At 49.6% G+C, this 18,645-nt stretch overlaps 1 protein-coding gene across 2 annotated transcripts; it reads right to left on the bottom strand.

Annotated features, from left to right (window-relative positions):
• Positions 1-891: 891 nt before the first annotated feature.
• AIMP2 (aaRS-interacting multifunctional protein 2) lies at positions 892-18,598 on the bottom strand. 2 transcript variants are annotated; one of them, XM_089587581.1, is made up of 5 exons: positions 18,428-18,598; positions 17,910-18,053; positions 10,114-10,396; positions 6,046-6,118; positions 892-2,695 (listed from the first exon to the last, which is right to left on the bottom strand). In XM_089587581.1, the coding sequence occupies exons 1-5, from the start codon at positions 18,566-18,568 to the stop codon at positions 2,356-2,358; spliced, it is 981 nt and encodes a 326-aa protein (XP_089443707.1). In that variant the 5' UTR covers positions 18,569-18,598; the 3' UTR covers positions 892-2,355. The 2 variants fall into 2 exon arrangements, with proteins under 2 accessions (XP_089443707.1, XP_089443706.1); XM_089587580.1 differs by having other exon boundaries at positions 17,901-18,053; positions 18,428-18,597.
• Between the last annotated feature and the right edge of the window lie 47 nt (positions 18,599-18,645).

The raw sequence follows: 18,645 nt of genomic DNA, 5'->3' as shown, positions 1-18,645 counted from the left end.
TGTTTCATGAAGCTTTTGTTTCCCCTATGCGTTGCATGTCGGGGAGATTAAAGGTGCACTGAAGAGGATTCTGAACTTGTCTTTTTGCTGCGGGAACTCGATCTACATGTTCCTAGCTTTCTTAGAAACTGCGACTTATTGCCCTGTGTGGCCGATTTCCGTAATTAAATCGAATTAACGTCCGGCTTCCGCCTTTTTTTTAATTCTCCCTCGTACAATGGGCGGAGTCGACCAATGCGTGGAGTGCCTTTCAGCCAGCTCCGTGGAGGCTTTGCTTCCGCTTTATTTTGTTTTTTAGGTTTCCATGAATAAATAGTTTCATTCACAGATAATATAGCCGCAAAACAAGCCCGCAGAATTAAAAATACGCACGGACTATTTGCTACTACGGACTACTACGTATTACTCCGCCGATGGCTCAGCGGCAAGCCGCCACGGGACTGGGTGAAAGGCACTCCACGCGTTGGTCGACTCCGCCCACCGTACGAGGGAGAATTAAAAAAAAAAAGGCAGGAGCCGGACGTTAATTCAATTTAATTACGGAAATCGGCCACACAGAGCAATACATCGCAGTTTCTAAGAAAGCTCGGAACGTGTAGATCGAGTTCCCGCGGCAAAAAGACAAGTTCAGATTCCTCTTCAGTGCACCTTTAATGGACCACTTTTTAGAAAGCTTTAGTCTTGCAAGACTACTTGAAAATTCTTTGCTCCAGAGAGAAATCACGTATGCCGTACGAGGTGGACATTTGTCAGGAACACAAAAATAATGTCGCTGTCTTGCAACACTTGTTCCTGTGGAATTTGGTACAGCAGGGCTTGACTGCCATTCAAAGGTCTTCATGCATGCATCTTGGACGCTTCAGGGGAGAATGAATGGTACAGACAGGAACATCTTATGAAAGGGAAATTTATTGTTGCTTTTAATTGTTCTTTTTAAGTGCCCAAGTAGCACGTCAGCTACCAAAACTCTCGCTCAGAAAAAAAAATTTTTCTGCACATGAAAGTTTTGTCGGCAGACCGTATGATCCACAAATAACCAGCAGGTTTGTGCAATTCGAATTTATGCACAGCATCCTACTGAAAAAGAGTAACAATCGATGCCACTAACGTTGTAGCGTTCTGGTTTGATCAGCGGTTCACAAGCGCCTCTTGCATCACAGTGCTGCTTCATACAGAGAGGCAATGTTCCAGATAATGGAAGTGAACTTCACATATCCTTCATATACATCGTAAAGCTGAACGTCAGCCTAACTAAACAGACTATCCTGTGTTGAACCATCTCCCTGGATAGCAATGAAGAGGGCACCTGCTGGGAATTGCAGTTAATACTGACAGATCATAGATTGTGTCCCATTATAACAGTACAAATCTACATTATGTCCACATGTCAGTGAACAAACTCCACCACCCATTTTGAAGGAATATAAATGGGACAAGATACCTGATTCCCAATATGCCCAATTCGGCGAGTCAATTCAACTTTGTTTTGTGTCTAGAGTATGTGAAATCTGCTGCTTCAACCAAAACGCTCTGTTGCTTACACTCGATGAAGCCCACATATTCCTGATAAGAATCGTGCTTTACGATGCTAACTATTGGCGCCATCTTGCAGAAGTCATGACAGCGGCAGTTGATTTCTTTCGCTACTGATGTTGAATGTCCCAGAGTGAATGCATGACTAGACATGCAAATTCTGGATTTTTGCATGGCTAATGTGTTTCCTTAGATCAAAAATGAACAAAAAGTGAAAAATTAACAGCGTGAACCAAAATTTCACAGGAGCAGACCAGAAAAACGATGAAACAACTTAAACACTTTTTCGAGAGTTCATTTGTAAGCCTATGTAACAGCAATAGCTCAGCACCGCATCTCTTCATGGTTCATGTCTTTGCTGCTCTCGCAGCATAATACTAAAGCCAAATGTACCCTCTACAAATATAGAAACTTGCATCTTGGTACCAACTAGCCCTTGGTACCATTGGTACCAACTTAGTACCAACAGTACCAACTAGCCCAGCAACTTGCTCTTCTGAAATATAGAAAACCAGAGCGAACATGCATTCAATTATATGTAATTTAAGTTGCAAAAATATCATAATTCTATTCAAGAACAATAACTTTACCGCTCCTCTCGGGACCAGATCCTGAGACTATGAGATTGGACCCTGGATGAATACCATATTTTTATCGCATACATCTCGATTCTCCTTACCCGAAAACTGAGTTAGAACCTAAGCCTGCACCGAAAAAGTGCAACGATTACCCCTAAATTCCACCAGGCGCAGAACGAAACTGCGACCAAAACGCGGACCAAATAAGCAGCCCTAAACCGTGTCGTTTCCTAGCGGAAACGCCTCATTCTAGGACCACTCGAGATGCGTCGCATGTGGGCAGCTCGAAAAGAGGGTCCGTGGCGAGCGCTTTCAGCCACTTCTTGACGTTGCTGGGAGCCCCGGACGACAGGTTAGTCTGCAGCAGCGCACTCCACAGGGCGATGTCAGCCAGGCCCGGTGATGAACCCAGGACGTAGGACGTCTTGCCCAGTTGAGCGTTGAGGGCCTTGAGGACCGCCTGCTGCTCCTTGTTCTTGCCGCGGAGGAGGCCGTGGTGGGCTAGCGAGAGCCAGTGGTCCACTTCGGTCGCACTGGCCGCGTCGGCCGCCTCGTACGAAGGGCTCAGCAGGCGTCCGAGGTATCTGCAACGATGTCGTGCCAGGCACGGGATAAGAACAAAGAAAAAGGCGCTTTTTAAAGGCGGATGAGAGGATCAAAGCTGACTTTTTATTTTTCGGCTTAGAGCGATGAAATTTGGCAGACTGGCTTAAAACAGCATCAAACTATCAGATATAAACTTTCACAATGACAGCTTCATCATTGTTTATACAGGGTCTGTTCTGAAAGTAGTAGGACTGGTTTTTTCCTGGGCGAACGGGCGGAAGAGAGCTGGTCTGTGCGTTCAGGATCGTTGAAGGCGGATATTGGGAATGCTGGGGAAAATCGGCAGTAGGCTCTCGGCCGCTGAAGAGAGGAGGTCGCTTGTACTGTGAACCCCTGTCGAAACGTCTCGTCACGCAGAATCGTCGAGCGTTTACTGGATCAGTGATACGCGATCAAATTTTGAGTAAATCTTGGTAAAACGGACAAAGAGACTCACAACATGATTAAGGAGGCCTACGGTGACGCTTCCATGGGTAGATCAGGTGTTTTTTGAGTGGCACAAGCTTTTCCGAGAAGGTAAGGAAAGAGTGGAGGAAGACGACCACTCCAGACGCCCTTCGACCAGCAAGACCAATGGAAATGTGTAGCGAGTGATACGTTTACTTAACAGTGATCGTAGAATGAGTATCAGAATGATTGCTGATGACTTGAGCATTCCTCAAACCCAAGTTTTTGAGATCGTGACAGAAAACTTATCCATGAGGAAAGCGTGCGCGAAGTTGGTGCCAGGAGTGTTGTCAAAGGAGGAAAAGGCCAACCGGTAGGATCTTCTTCATCATGTGAATGAGGACCCCGATTTTTTGCCCAGCACAAGGCGGCAACGCTGCTTCAGCCCCCCTACAGCCTCGACTTGGCCCCGCCAGACTTTTTTCTATTCCCGAGAATAGAAATCGATGCTCAAGGGGAAACATCACGGATCGGTAGAGGTGGTTCAACAGGCCGTGACGAGGGAGCTGAACAGCATTCCGGTCCAGGCGTTCCTGGAGACGTACAAAAAATGTAAAACTCATAGGCAGCAGTGTGTAGGTGCGGAAGGGTGCTACCTTGAAAAATGGTAATCGTTTGTAATATTCTCTTGAATAAATTTTGTTTAAAAAAATCAGTCCTACTACTTTCAGAACAGACCATGTACTATGTTGTCCCCATGTTGCTTGCTTGTGGAAAGCCTAGCATGACAAAAAAACAGGCTACAGGCCTGTAAATGCTTTTAATATTTACTAAGAAGTGTGGTGTAAAGCAAGACTCTCTTAATTTTTTTTTAGTTTCTCTGCTCTTTATTTAAAGGACACAATATGCACCTTCTCTTTTATGTTTAGAATGTATCATGCTCTAATTACCATGTAATAAAAACATGTGAGCCTAAATGGTAAATCTGAGACTGTCTCGACGCAGACCACATGTCAGTGATCACAACAAAACAAATGGGGTAAAAATCCATGCACCCATTGATGTGCTATGCTTTCCACGAGCAAGGTATTAAGCTCAAAACAAACTTTCGAGAAAACAAGCCTGAAAGTTCTAAGCTAGCAGACACTGTCTATGTGTAGGTGCTGACAAATTTATTAATTTGGAGTGCTTAAAGTTTATTTTTGGGTGAAATATTTCAGTCCAACAGTGTTGGAGATGCCAACAAGTGTAGTTTTCAAAAATTAACTTTTTCGCAATTTTTGCGATCTGATCCCCACATCCCCCCTTCATGGTCCAAGGGCAGCATGCCCAATAAGCACCAAGGCTAACGTGTTTGGGCTGCACAAGCTGAGGTCAAAAACCCATTTCTTCAAACAATTCACCTCAAAGAAACCTCAAATGTGCGAGGGGAAAGGCTGTGCCCGTTGGAAGACCTATAGGCATCCAACAGCACCGGGAACCAAATCCCACACTTTCTGCGTAACAAGCTAAAATAAAAGCAATAAAATAAGAACAAATTTACTCATGGACATTTACCAGCAGCTCTGAGGGTGAAGAGGTATGCTGTAGTGGAAGTCTCTGCATTAATTCCAATCACCTGAGGGTATTCAGTTACACAACAGGCCAAGATGGAACGCAGCGAGTGTAAGAACATGACGCTGAGCAAGAGATGCAAAAGACTGAAAACTACCAACTTGGAAAAGTGAAACACTTCATGAAGTTCCTAGTATGACACTTCACGATTGCAATCACATTATCACTGAGTCGGCTGCTCACCAAACCACAGAGCAGTTGTGCCCCAATAGTATGGCTTCCTGCCTCACTCACAGTGAGGTGGTCGGTTAAAAACCAACCACTGAACAGCAGACTGAACAGAACTGCATACGAATTGGCGACTTTTTATGACGCTAGGAGCCGCATGTGAACTGCTGGGAACGAGTGTGGGAATGAGCTTGGGCAAGGGTCACATACTACCTGCTGCTCATCCAAAACCACCTCAGACTCCGCAAATAGATGCCGGTAACCTAACTCTCCAACCACAGCACACCGTTAGCAGAAACTCCGCTGGCCTGCACTGCACTCAAAGAAACTGCATTAGAGTGCTGCACGCAGTCGACCCATTGGGGGCATGGAACAAGAATGGTCACATCGCGGGATGAGTGCAGGTGTGAGTTTTGACGTTCCGCAAGCCGTACCATGGACTGGTTTTTATGCTGGCAGTACTGCGGCTGGGGCGCTGCGCATATCAAACATCAACACTACTCAGCACCGCCACCTTGTGGCTCCATGCGGCCGTTGCTTCACGAGTTAGAGGCGAAATGCGCATCGGGCATTCCCACATAGCAGCCCACATCTTCCAATCAACTGGCCTGGTGAAGACCACCGCTTCGAATTATTTGGTCAAATACGCATTAGAAAATTATGGGACCAGAGAAATTCTTCAAATTATCTGCAAATTTCGAATTAACCTAGTTTGAATTACTGGGGCTTTACTGTATCAACTGAAACCGTCGGTTATATCCCACTGCGAATGAAGACGGGATAATAAGGGAGTAATTACTAGTTTGCATCCACCCAAGGCCGGCGATACGGATACAAAGGAAAGCCATACAGCTTCCACAGAAACTTCATAGTAAAAAGAAAAAAACTGTCCCGGTCCAGGGTTAGAACTCTGGACCAGGAAAAATGTTTCTTTAACTAGAAAAGTTTCTGTGGAAGCTGCATGCCTTTCCTTTGCAGCCATTTGTCTGTGCTCAGGTGGATACAAACGAGTAATTAATTACTCCCTGATTACAAATCCACTCAACCTTGAGGGCTTCCTCTGAACATTTGACCGAGACAAGGGTTGTTTCGGCTCCATTATCAAAAAAAGCTGATGCAAGCCACTACAATGGCTTTTCATGAAGTTAAGTCATCTCACCTGATGAGGTTCACCTCTCCTGATATGGCCGCCTGAAGTAGAGGGCTCACCATGACCTCGCAATCCTGGTCAACTGCAACAGAATTTTTTTGAAAAAGTAAGCATTTGCTGTGTGCATCAAGGCCAAAAGGTATGGCTCCAACACAGCAGACAAGATGACACAAACACAATGCAACAAACACAAGCCAAGACAACACAATTCTAATGCAACCCGACGTAAACTATTCAAACAGCATGTTTAAAAGGGTTTGATTATGACCACCACTAACATCCCTGTCACACGGGCACCACAAAGGCCTTTGAGAATCAGATCCCTATGTTCAAAGGCGTTCAACACACGGCTATATGGTGCAAGTGTCGTGCCTTGGTTGCTAAGCGCCATAGAGGAGAAAGCATAAAACCGGGACCTTTACAGCTCAGAGGTTTTGCCTTCTGAAATCTGCGCTTGCAGTGGCATACAGCGTAGAAAACTAAACGCAAAGAAGAAAAATTGTAACTTTAAATTATGGGGTTTAACATCCCAATGCGACACTTGAACTATTAAAGGTGCACTGAAGAGGATTCTGAACTTGTCTTTTTGCAGCGGGAACTCGATCTACACGTTCCTAGCATTCTTAGAAACTGCAACTTATTGCCCTGTATGGCCGATTTCCCTAATTAAATCGAATTACCTTCCGGCTCCCGCCTTTTTTTTTTTAATTCTGCCTCGTACGATGGGCGGAGTCGACCAACGCGTGAAGTGCCTTTCAGCCAGCTCCGTGGAGGCTTTGCTTTCGCTTTATTTTGTTTTTTAGGTTTCCATGAATAAATAGTTTCATTCGCAGATAATATAGCCGCAAAATAAGCCCGCAGAAATAAATATACGCGCGGACTATTTGCTACTACGGACTACTACGTATTACTCCGCCGATGGCAGAGCGGCAAGCCGCCACGGGACTGGGTGAAAGGCACTCCACGCGTTGGTCGACTCCGCCCACCGTACGAGGCAGAATTAAAAAAAAAGGGCGGGAGCCGGACGTTAATTCGATTTAATTAGGAAAATTGGCCACACAGGGCAATAAGTCGCAGTTTCTAAGAATGCTGGGAACGTGTAGATCGAGTTCCCGCGGCAAAAAGACAAGTTCAGATTCCTCTTCAGTGCACCTTTAAGGATGTCATAGTGGAAGGTTCTGATAAATTGACTTGCTGCAGTTCGTTAACACCCACCGACATTGCACAGCACATGGGCGTTTTTATATTTCATCTCCATCAAAATGAGGATCAGTAGCCCAACGCCAAATCCGCTCAACCACCGCAGCGAGTCTCTTGCAGGGTTGACTTCTTTTTGTGGCCCAATAGCAATGCTACCCTCCCAGGGTTAAAATTTCCAGCAATGACGAACACTTTTTCAAATGCAGTACCTTTGTTATTACTCTCTTATCACACATGTTTGCCAGCAAGTTGGCAAGGAATGTGAAATCAAGGGAAAGTGAATAAACTAAAAGATCAATGGTTATTGGTGCCACTAAAGCTTGGGCGAGCTTATCTTTCTATAACAAGTATGCGAGTTAAAATTTATGGTCAAGGATAGTGGCTTCAGTGCAGAGCTGAACAGACAGAAAACAATGCAAATAAACCAGAACAAGAAAAGTGCACTTACAAGACCGGATACCTTTCTCATCCCTGTTTAAATGGTCTGTTTTTCATCTGTCGTCTTCTGCCATGAAATGCAGTTTAGGGAGAAAGCTTTAATTGCTAACAAAATCAGTGAAGTGGCAGTGTGTCACAAATTTTGCAGCACTGTGTGAGAAACCTAATTACAACCTAATTAGCCCCCCCCCCCCGGTCCTTTCCGGTGTCCCCCAAGGCACTGTGCTTGGGCCTTTGCTTTTTCTACTCTATATTAACGACCTGCCTAATAATATCACTCCTCATATCTGCCTATTTGCAGACGACTGTGTAATCTGCCGCCCCATCCATAACACCTCTGACTTTCGCTTACTTCAAGATGACCTTAAAGGGCCACTGACCAGGGTCCGGACATTTTTGAAAAACAAGCCCACTGCATAGATGAGGCATCGAAGATAACCTCTGCAAAATACTAGAGCCATGCGCGCCCCGAAAAGCTGCGAAAATTCAAATCAAAGCCCGTTCGTTCTTTCCTTCCTTCAAAAACGGGCCCGGCCCACTACTCTGCACCCCGCTGACGTCAGGGGGGGCTACTTTCGCTAAAGGCACTCCATTGGTGCATCGTTCTGACTGACGGGAGAAGGTTGGGCGTAGCCTTGGCGTCGCGTCGTCTGCACAACGCTTTCCGCAGCGCCTTCTGTTCTGGCTCATGCCTACAAACCCGCATGAAGGAACAAAAAAAAAAAAAAACTGCGGAGGGAGCGTGCGGCGACAGCCTTGAACCCTAGCCATAAAAAGTAAAAAAACAGTAAAACTGAGGGAGTTGGCTCGCCCCCCCCCCCCCCCCCCCCCCGCCGTGATCCCGTCACGATCTGCGTGCGCGCTCCCTTCTCAGTTTCTTTTCTTCTATGCGAGCCCCCCAAAACAAGGTTTTAATTAGTAGTGCAGCAGAGCCTTTCCCTCGCTCGCCCACTTTACCGCTCCGCACACATACCGCTTATCTTTCGTGCATCTTGCGTACGCCTTGACTCCAATGAATGACATATGCTTTGGAGCGGAGAAAAGACACAAACACACAGAACACAAACACGCATGGAGAAAAGCAAACGGGCGGTTGCCGGGTCCGCGCTTCACCGTGTGTTTCGAACACAACCGACTTCCGCCCCTCCGCTCGTGAAACGGTGGGGAGGCCTAAAAGAAAATGAAAAGGTGGCTCGTTAACTGGGAATGACAAACAGATGTATGAAAGGATGCGCTCGCTAACAAGTCTAGGTGGTCGAGCCGATCGCGCCTCTCGATCGTTCAGTGTGCGGAGAAAATGCAAAAACCAAGAAAAGAATTCTATTGAAGGCGGGGCCATGACGTCGCCCTGTGACGCACTCCACAGACACCACGCCTCCGGCTTACACCGGAGAAGGAAGGGGTGATTTTGCCTTGCCGAGCCTACTCGACGAGGAGCGGGAGAGAAAAATTTCGAGGAGGGAGTGGAAGGAGAGGAGGCTCGCTGAAAGAGAGGTAGAGAGTGTCTGCTGAGCTGGGGTGGTCCGTGGCCCTTTAAACGTGTTGAAGCCTGGTGCAACACTTGGTTAATGTCCTTAAACACTAATAAAACGTCATTGCTTTCTTTCCATCGGCGCCAAAACTATCAACCCTTCAAGTATGAAATAAGTGCATCTGAAATAGCATCTGTTCAATTGTATAAATATCTCGGCATCACATTTTCTAACACACTTAATTGGTCAGCACACATAACAAACATAACAAACGAAGCCAATCGCACTCTTGGCTACCTCCGTAGGAACTTGCGACTCGCTTCTGCTTCAATTAAAACATTAACATACCTCGCATTTGTCCGGCCGACGTTGGAGTACGCATGCTCAGTCTGGGACCCTCATCAATCTAACCTTTCGAACACCCTCGAATCAGTTCAGAATCGCGCAGCTAGATTTATTTTTTTCGGACTACTCGTATCACACCAGCATCACTGCACTTAAATCTGAGGCTAATCTTACTAATCTCGAGTCCAGACGTTGCATCTTTAGGCTCTGCCTCTTTCATAAATTTTATCACAGCCAACTTGATGTTTCAGCTATCTTGCCAGCTCATCGCTTATCAAGCCGTACCAACCATCCCAAAGCAGTCTACCCTCCCCCAGCACAGACTGCAGCTCATCTGCGCTCATTCTTCGTGCAAACTGCTCGAGACTGGAACAGCCTGCCAATCGACTCCGTGCACCACTCCGATCCACTGCACTTCAAGGCTGCCATCCAATCTTTCATTAGTGAAACATTCAGCCCATCCCTCATGTAATACCCCATTCCTGGGGAATTTGAGGTATTGATAATAAAAAAATAGAATTTCAGCGTTCATTTTATGTATGCTGCCAAGGGATACGTTACTTTGGTACAAAAAAAAAATGGGGAGGTGGGGGGATGACAAAGCAAGCAGTTGCCAGTGTACCTTGTTTCCAGACCAGGGTCAGGGCCAGGTCATAGGATGTGCGCGGTGCGGCCGAAACGCCATTCTCGGGTCCGGCGACCAGACAGGCCAGGTTTGATGGCAGCTCGCTCACTGAAGAATGCGTGTGACAGGAAAGCAGCACCCGCTTCTGCCGGGACAGGAGGCGATGCAGCGGCCACAGGCTCCATGGCGGGTTGTCAGGTGACGCACTGACAACGATGTCGACGAGAGAACCGCTCCTCTTGCCAGCCGCCGTTGGCGCACTAGCTGACACTGCGGCCACCTGCCAGTTGCCAAAGGGGTGGTTAGTCAAGTTTGTGTTGGGCAAGGGTTCTCCGACATTAAGGATAGTTGCCACGCCAGTTGGTACATGATAACACCGAAAAACAGTGCGCTTACACGGGACAGAGAAAGAAGAAGACACACGCACAGCACTATGTGTGTGTGTGTCTTCTTTTTTCTCTGTCCCGTGTAAGCGCGCTGTTTTTCGGTGTTCTCTAACAGCTCTTACTGCCACAGAAACTTTCCAACAAGTTTTAAAAGGAAGCTGAACCAGCCACTATGAGAAGCACCGGCACTGAGTAGAAAGCAGCAATCTGTCACAAACAAACACTTGCATGTAAAAAGAAAATGCTGTGTTAGGAGTGTCACAAAGAATGTGTTTGAAGGGACCCTGAGGAGAAATAGAAGTCGCCTTGTATCAATAGAGTACTGTGTTCTAATAACAAAGATATGTAGAGCGGTTTATTGACACGTTGAAGCACCAGCGATAAAGACCCTGGCGCAAGAAGTCCGGGAACCAGCGAGGCGAGGGACCGGCACACAAGCGGCAGTTCTCCAGCACGAGCCTTCTACGGACTTCTTGCGCCAGGGTCTTTATCGCTGGTGCTTCAACGTGTCAATAAACCGCTCTACATTTGGTGGAGGTTGCGGCGGTCACCTTTCCCCATCACCGTGGACCTTCGCAGTCGCACCATCCCGATGTCCAAGGCCGGTCAGCAGCCCCCCAGTCAACAGCCAGCCCCCCCGCCGGAGCCAGTCATCTGCTCCGGTGCTGTCCGGCAGCGGGACCCAGCTGTTTTCAGCGGCCACAGCGACCAGGATGTGGAAGATTGGCTGGAGTCGTATGAACGGGTGAGCCGCCATAACAACTGGGACGACCGCGTCAAACTCACCAATGTGATTTTCTACCTCAGCGACGTTGCGAACCTGTGGTTCCGGAACCACGAGGCCGACATTCCCACCTGGGCCGTTCTGAAGAGCACACTCGCGGAGGTTTTCGGTCGTCCCGCCGTGCGGAAACTGCGCGCTGAGCAAAGCCTGCGTGTCCGAGCTCAGCACACTAACGAGACTTTCACGAGCTACATTGAGGATGTAGTGGACCTTTGTAAGCGTGTTGACCCGGCTATGACCGAGGCTGACAAGATAAAGCATATCCTGAAAGGCATCGACGACGACGCCTTTCAGATGTTGTTGGCGAAGAGCCCCACCACCGTTGCCTCGGTGTACACCCTGTGCCAAGGTTTTGACGAGTTGCGGAAACAACGCCTTTGTGCTCGTCGCTCTCCCCCACCTGCCGACTCCATCTCCAGCCTGGGCATCAACAACGACTTACTCGCTACCATCAAAGACTTCGTGCGGGACGAGGTCGCCAGGCAACTCTCGCTCCTTTCTCACCAACACTCGTCACCGCCCGTCCTCATTCCTGAGATCCGGCACGCCATCACGCAGGAGGTCGCCGATGCACTTCCTTGTCTTCGGCAACCGGCACCCTTGGCTCCCCAGGCCGGTCTTTTCCCAATCCAGCCCAACCCTGTTGCCGCCCCGCTGAGCTACGATCCTGCAGTAACCGTGCCGCCTGCGCCCGCACCTGTGCCTCTCACCTATGCCGACGCTGTCAGAAGACCACCGCGACAGCAGGCCTATGCATACGCTCCTCCTGCGGTGTCTGCGCCTGCTGCTCCACGACACCGTTTCGCGCCCGCTGCCTACAATCCTTGGCGCACGGCTGATAACAGACCTATCTGCTACGCCTGCGGTATTCCAGGCCACGTCGCGCGCCTCTGTCGACGTACTATGCCTGCGCCTCTGCACCTCCTGCCGGACTACCCTGGTACGGATCGCACCTTCCGCCCACCTTTCGAACCACCCCATCGGGGCACCTCGCCTGATCGCGCGCTTGGTCGCCAGCCCTACGTTTCCCACCGCTCGCCCTCCCCTCGCCGCCGCTCCTTGTCGCCCATGAGGCGTCGCACCGCCACCGCCGATTCGGAAAACTAGCAGCCGCAGTTCCTGGGGCACGAACTGCGCTCTCATCGCCCTGCTCAAGTCCTCGCCTTTCACCGCCGAATCTTCTTGACGTGTTTGTAGACGGCGTCCCGACACTTGCGCTTGTGGACACTGGGGCCACCGTTTCTGTTATTAACGAAAACTTCTGCCGTTCACTTCGAAAAGTTACCACCCCATCTTCTGGACTCTCCCTCCGTACAGCTAGCGCCGAGCCCGTTCATCCTTCTGCCGCTTGCACAGCCCGCGTCGTCATCGCCGATGTTTTATACGTTGTCGAATTTTTAGTCCTCCGTGCAAGCTCCCATGACGTAATCCTTGGCTGGGACTTTCTATCCCGCCATAGCGCCGTCATTGACTGTGCCCGTGCGCAGGTCGTCTTTTCTCCGCTTTGTGATGCACTCTTCGACGAACCTCCGATTCGCTGTGATGATAAGCTTGTTGTTGCCGAGGACACCGATATTCCCCCTGAGAGTGCTGTGCTCGTCTCTGTGTGCGCCGCTTCTGTTTCTGACGCCACCGTTCTCTTCAAGCCTTCCCCCCTCCTTGCCTCTCGCCGACTTCTCTCTCTTCCTTTCGCCGTCATCGACATTCACCACGGTGCTGCCGCAATCCTCGTCTCTAACACCTCATTCTCTGCGTTTCCCCTTCTTCGTGGCGAGTGCCTTGGTCATTTTGAACCCGCTGACTTCATCTCTTCCTTCGACACCGATGTGCCCTCCTCCAGTCTTGACCTCGCTGCCCTCACCCCACGTCGCGCTACTCCCGATCACCCACTGCCTTCGGACATTTTCGACAGCTCTATTGATCCTGCCCTCGACACAGCTCAACACGCGCAGCTTCTTGTCCTGCTCGACCAGTTTCGCTCATCGTTTCACCACCAGTCCTCTTCTTTGGGCCGTGCGACCACTGTCGAGCACCACATTGAAACCGGTACCCATACTCCTCTCCGTCAGCGCCCCTACCGTGTGTCACTTCCTGAACGCCGTCTCATCGCTGAGCAAGTGGACGATATGCTACAACGCGGCGTTATTCAGCCATCTGCAAGTCCTTGGTCCTCCCCAGTTGTCCTGGTCAAAAAGAAGGATGGCTCGATACGATTTTGCGTGGACTATCGCCGGCTCAACAAAATTACGCGCAAAGACGTCTACCCGCTACCCCGTATTGACGACGCCCTTGACTGCTTGCAAGGCGCCGAGTTCTTCTCTCTGGATCTCCGTTCCGGCTATTGGCAAGTCCCGAAGTCTGAGTCCGACCGTCCTAAAACGGCATTCGTTACCCCTGACGGCCTATACGAATTCACCGTAATGCCATTCGGTCTGTGTAACGCTCCCGCCACGTTCGAACGAATGATGGACAACATCTTGCGCGGCCTCAAGTGGAACATTTGTCTCTGCTATTTAGATGATGTTGTTGTGTTTTCGCCCGATTTTCCGACGCATCTCCAGCGCTTGCGCCCGATATTGAGCTGCCTCACCCGTGCTGGCCTCCAACTTAACCTCAAGAAATGTCACTTTGGCGCCCGGCAACTGACAATACTCGGCCACCTCGTATCCAAAGATGGCGTCCTACCTGATCCTGACAAACTCCGTGCTGTGGCTGACTTCCCTAAACCGATCTCTACGAAACAGCTGCGCCGATTTGTGGGCCTCTGCTCCTATTTTCGGCGCTTTGTCCCTAATTTCGCCTCTATCGTCGCGCCCCTTACGAAACTCCTCAATGGTCCCGCCGACCTGTCTACGTGGGACTCTGCCTGCGATGAAGCTTTTGCTGCGCTCCGTCGCCTTCTTACTTCACCCCCTATTCTTCGGCACTATGACCCCAGTGCTCCTACTGAGGTGCACACCGACGCAAGCGGAATTGGCCTCGGTGCTGTCCTGGCCCAGCGCAAGCCCGAATTTTCTGAATACGTTGTTGCGTACGCCAGCCGTGCTCTCACCAAAGCCGAGTCGAACTACACCGTGACTGAAAGGGAGTGCCTGGCCGTAGTGTGGGCTCTCACGAAATTTCGCCCATACTTATATGGCCACCTGTTCACCGTCGTTACTGATCACCACGCCTTGTGCTGGTTGGCCTCCCTCAAAGATCCCTCAGGACGCCTTGGCCGCTGGGCGCTCCGTCTTCAGGAATTCGATATTACCGTAGTCTACCGGTCGGGCCGCAAGCACTCCGACGCTGACGCCTTGTCACGCTCGCCACTGCCCTCTCCTGCGCCTTCTTCCCCCTTATCTGATTCCCTACTCGCAGCGCTCACTACTACGGACATGCCCAATCAACAACGCCAGGATCCATGGATTTCATCCTTGCTCGATGTCCTTCATGCACACTCTACGTCCTCCTTCCCTCGGGCTCTTCGTCGCCAAGCTTCCCATTTTGCCATCCGCGATGATCTCCTATACCGCCGCAACTATCGTCCGGACGGCCGAAAGTGGCTCCTCGTGATTCCCCGACACCTTCGGTCTGAGATCTGTGCGCACTACCATGCCGACCCTCAGAGCGCTCACGCTGGATCGCTAAAAACCTACGAACGCCTACGGCAGAGGTACTACTGGCGGGGCATGTACAACTTCGTTCGTCGCTACGTTCGCTCTTGCACAGCCTGTCAGCAGCGGAAGTCGCCACCTCGACCCTCGACTGCCCCGTTACAGCCATTACCATGCCCGGCTCGCCCTTTCGATCGTGTGGGCATCGACCTATATGGGCCGCTCCCCTTCACGACCGCCGGGAATCGATGGATTATCGTTGCCGTGGACCACCTCACTCGGTATACTGAGACCGCTGCCCTACCTGCGGCTACTGCTCGCGACGTCGCCTTCTTCCTTCTTCATCACTTCGTCCTGCGTCACGGCGCTCCGCGAGAACTTCTCAGTGACCGCGGCCGTGTCTTCTTGTCTGAAGTTGTTAGAGAGCTTCTCGATGCGTGCCACTCAGTTCACCGTACCACTACTGCTTACCACCCCCAAACCAACGGCCTCACCGAACGATTCAACCGGACTCTTGGGGACATGATCGCCATGTACATTAGCTCCGACAGCTCTAATTGGGATCAAGTTCTTCCGTTTGTGACCTATGCATATAACACCGCATCTCAGGCAACCACCGGCTTCTCCCCATTCTTTCTTTTATTCGGGCGCGAGCCTTCCTGTCTCCTGGACACAATCCTTCCCTACAACCCCGACAGCTCGGAATATACTTCCCTTTCTGACATTACCCGCCATGCTGAGCAGTGCCGCCGGTTGGCTCGCTCCTTCACCGCCGAACGTCAAGGACTCCGCAAACATGAGTCCGATCAACACACGCCCGCTGCCCAATTCTCCACTGGATCACTGGTCTGGCTCTCTGTTCCGGCTGCGTCCAAATTTTCGGCCAAGCACATTGGTCCTTACCGTATCTTAGAGCGTACGTCACCTGTGAACTATATCATCGAACCGGTGACACCTTCTTTGGACCATCGCCGCCGTGGTCGCGACGTCGTTCATGTCAGCCGCTTGAAGCCTTATTACAGCCCTCTCGTCGTCTCCTCGCCTTGAGTCGCCAGGATGGCTCCCTCTTTCCGCGGGGGCAGTTGGAATGAAGAAGATGATACAGTACTACCAACGACGACGAAGCGCTAGCGCCGAGGTGAAGAAGAAGAAGAAGTCCGTAGAAGGCTCGTGCTGGAGAACTGCCGCTTGTGTGCCGGTCCCTCGCCTCGCTGGTTCCCGGACTTCTTGCACCAGGGTCTTTATCGCTGGTGCTTCAACGTGTCAATAAACCGCTCTACAGATACTACTTTCGCTGCAAACAGAGCTTTTATGTGCCAGAAAAGGTCACAAAATGACCACACTCGGCCGTTTTCACGAGCAAACAGTTGGTGCGTCAAGACAGTTTCTGGCATGCAGATCCTTGAGGTTAGGCAGCGTCACGATTCACTCCCAAACGGTTATCACGGAGTCTTTCTCAGCTCTGATGTCAAGAACTTGAATCGAGTGGCGGGAAAATTTCTGAAGTAAATTTTCTAGGCAACAAATGAATCTTTGCCACTAGACAAACATCAACACAGCCACACAGTCAATTTTTACTAAAAATAAAGGTTGGATGGAGTTCTCCTCCGTGGCAGTGTGTAACACAGTTATGCAGTGCATATTATTCACTTATCTTTGCTCGCAGAAAAGGCATGCCTTAGACACAAGTTGCGTGTTTGTCAGTGCTTTTGTGCATAGTGTGCAGGACAAGAGGTCAGTGACCTTCAAAACCATGTCTGTGTTGAATAATGCTGACTGCTTTTCAAGTAGAAGTGTGTCCTCTAATCAACGTGGTACCACAGTGCAGTCAATATAGGAAGAATGCAAAGCTCTCCCATGGAGCGATGCACACATTTCTCAAGATCGAAAGGCCATGGTTGTAGTTTACTTTGCACCGGTAAGTAAAAGCTGCATTCAAATTTGTGAAAATTTGTAAAATTGTGAAAAGTGCCATGATGAAGCAGTTTCCAGTTTATTTCAATACACCTGAAACCCAACTTCGCAAGGTCAGTATGTCAGTACGAGCCATTACACTTTTGTTAAGAGGTAAATTACAAACCTGATGGCTTAGTGTTGGCAATCAAATCAAACAGAAATAGACCGCAACAGTGGCCTAGTTGTTCGAGCACCAGCCTTGCATACGGGAGGTGCGGGGTTCGATCCCCGGTGCTGCCGGGTATCCACCGGTGATACAACGGGTACAAGCTTTCCCTGCCTGGTGCTCGATCGGCTTCTTTAGGGTGAATGGCTTGGGAAAGCATCTTTGACCCCACCCTGATTAAAACAAAAACCTTGTGCCATGGTGCTCTTTGGCCAAAGATGCCCGTGTGCCATAAATATTTATCACCATCATCAAACCAAACAAAAACCGAAAAATTTTGTAGAGTCGGGATTTGCAATACTGTGCTGCTGTTGCTACATTCAGAAAAACGCAAAAACACTGCCACAAGCCTCACCGGCAAAGCCCCCCCATACTTTTTTTTCACATTAGAATCATTTAATGAAAGCCGATCTATCTCGCATCTATTTTTCGTCAGTTGAAACCCCACGCGAATTCCGAGCAACTGAAACGGCAAAATTATCTCCGCTCTATCCACACAACACAATTGCCAAGAAAGCAAACAAACAGTGGTAGGTAGATCAGTGTTATTTACGCCAAAACCTCCAACAGCTAGTTTCCGATAAGTCAGCTGTCTACCACGATGTTAGACCGGTCGTGATGCATACAAGAGAACAGCCAAGCCACTTTCGTGTCGACTGTACCAGACTAATTCGATATTTCCGGTTCAGAACACAAGCCGCACCATTTAGTCATGGACTACTGCTTATAAATAACAAAAATAAAAGTGAACAATGCGATGAAAACCTTTCATATTCATAAATCGCATGATAAGGTTTCTGAGCAGGACGCAATGAACGCAAGCTGCAACGTCGATCATAGTCGCAGCATGAGCACACAGACATCCCAAGACGTATCCAACGTCGAGTTTCGCTTACCGCACTGACCATGCCGGTAGAATCGTTCTGCTTAGAAGGCTGGTTGGTCTTAATGTTCTCCACGAGCTTCCTCAGATGGTTCAACCTCTCCAGTAGTTGCTGCTGACGTTGCTCCAACTCGGCCACCAAATCTTGGGTGTCGTTGCTCGGCATCTACAAAACAGCACAGGTAAGTTTTCTTCGCTGCAGAACAACTAACCACGTTTTAACAGTGGATTGACTCCGGAGTCGACAGACATTGGCACTTTTCACTTGCTGTGTGTCCGTAAACGTGGTCGGGACAAAGTTGTGTTCACCCCTTCAAGCCGGTTTATATTTAGACACAACGGACTGCTATTTATATAGGGATCGGGGTGAGCAGCCTCTCGGTATTGCCAACTATCTATACAGCGAATAGTCGCTCGAGTCAATCCAGATAAACAGTTAAAATAAACAAGAGACGCATGGACACTGGTTCGTAAACACGAAACGTGTAACGACGAGTGCACGTTAAGTCGGGTTGTTGGAAGTGCCACGGAGCCACTTACTTCGCCGTTTGGGACGTTGGCAGCGCGCGTTGCACCGTACACACTCGGAACACGGTACATGCAGGTAGGAAGTTCGACTGAGGCGATCTCTTCGTAAATCGGTTTCACTCGGTACATGCGGCCAGCCGGCACGGAGGCCATGTTTAAAGGGACGAGCGCAAGTTCGTCGCACATTGACAGGTGGCGCGCGTTTTCCCGCCCGTTTGAAGGGCGTGTTC

The sequence above is a fragment of the Amblyomma mixtum genome, chromosome 4 (genome assembly GCF_055824585.1).
Source record: "Amblyomma mixtum isolate Tamu chromosome 4, ASM5582458v1, whole genome shotgun sequence".
Classification (NCBI taxonomy): domain Eukaryota; kingdom Metazoa; phylum Arthropoda; class Arachnida; order Ixodida; family Ixodidae; genus Amblyomma; species Amblyomma mixtum.
Note: the sequence above shows the minus strand (reverse complement) of the source record. Positions and strands in the feature narration are given on the sequence as shown.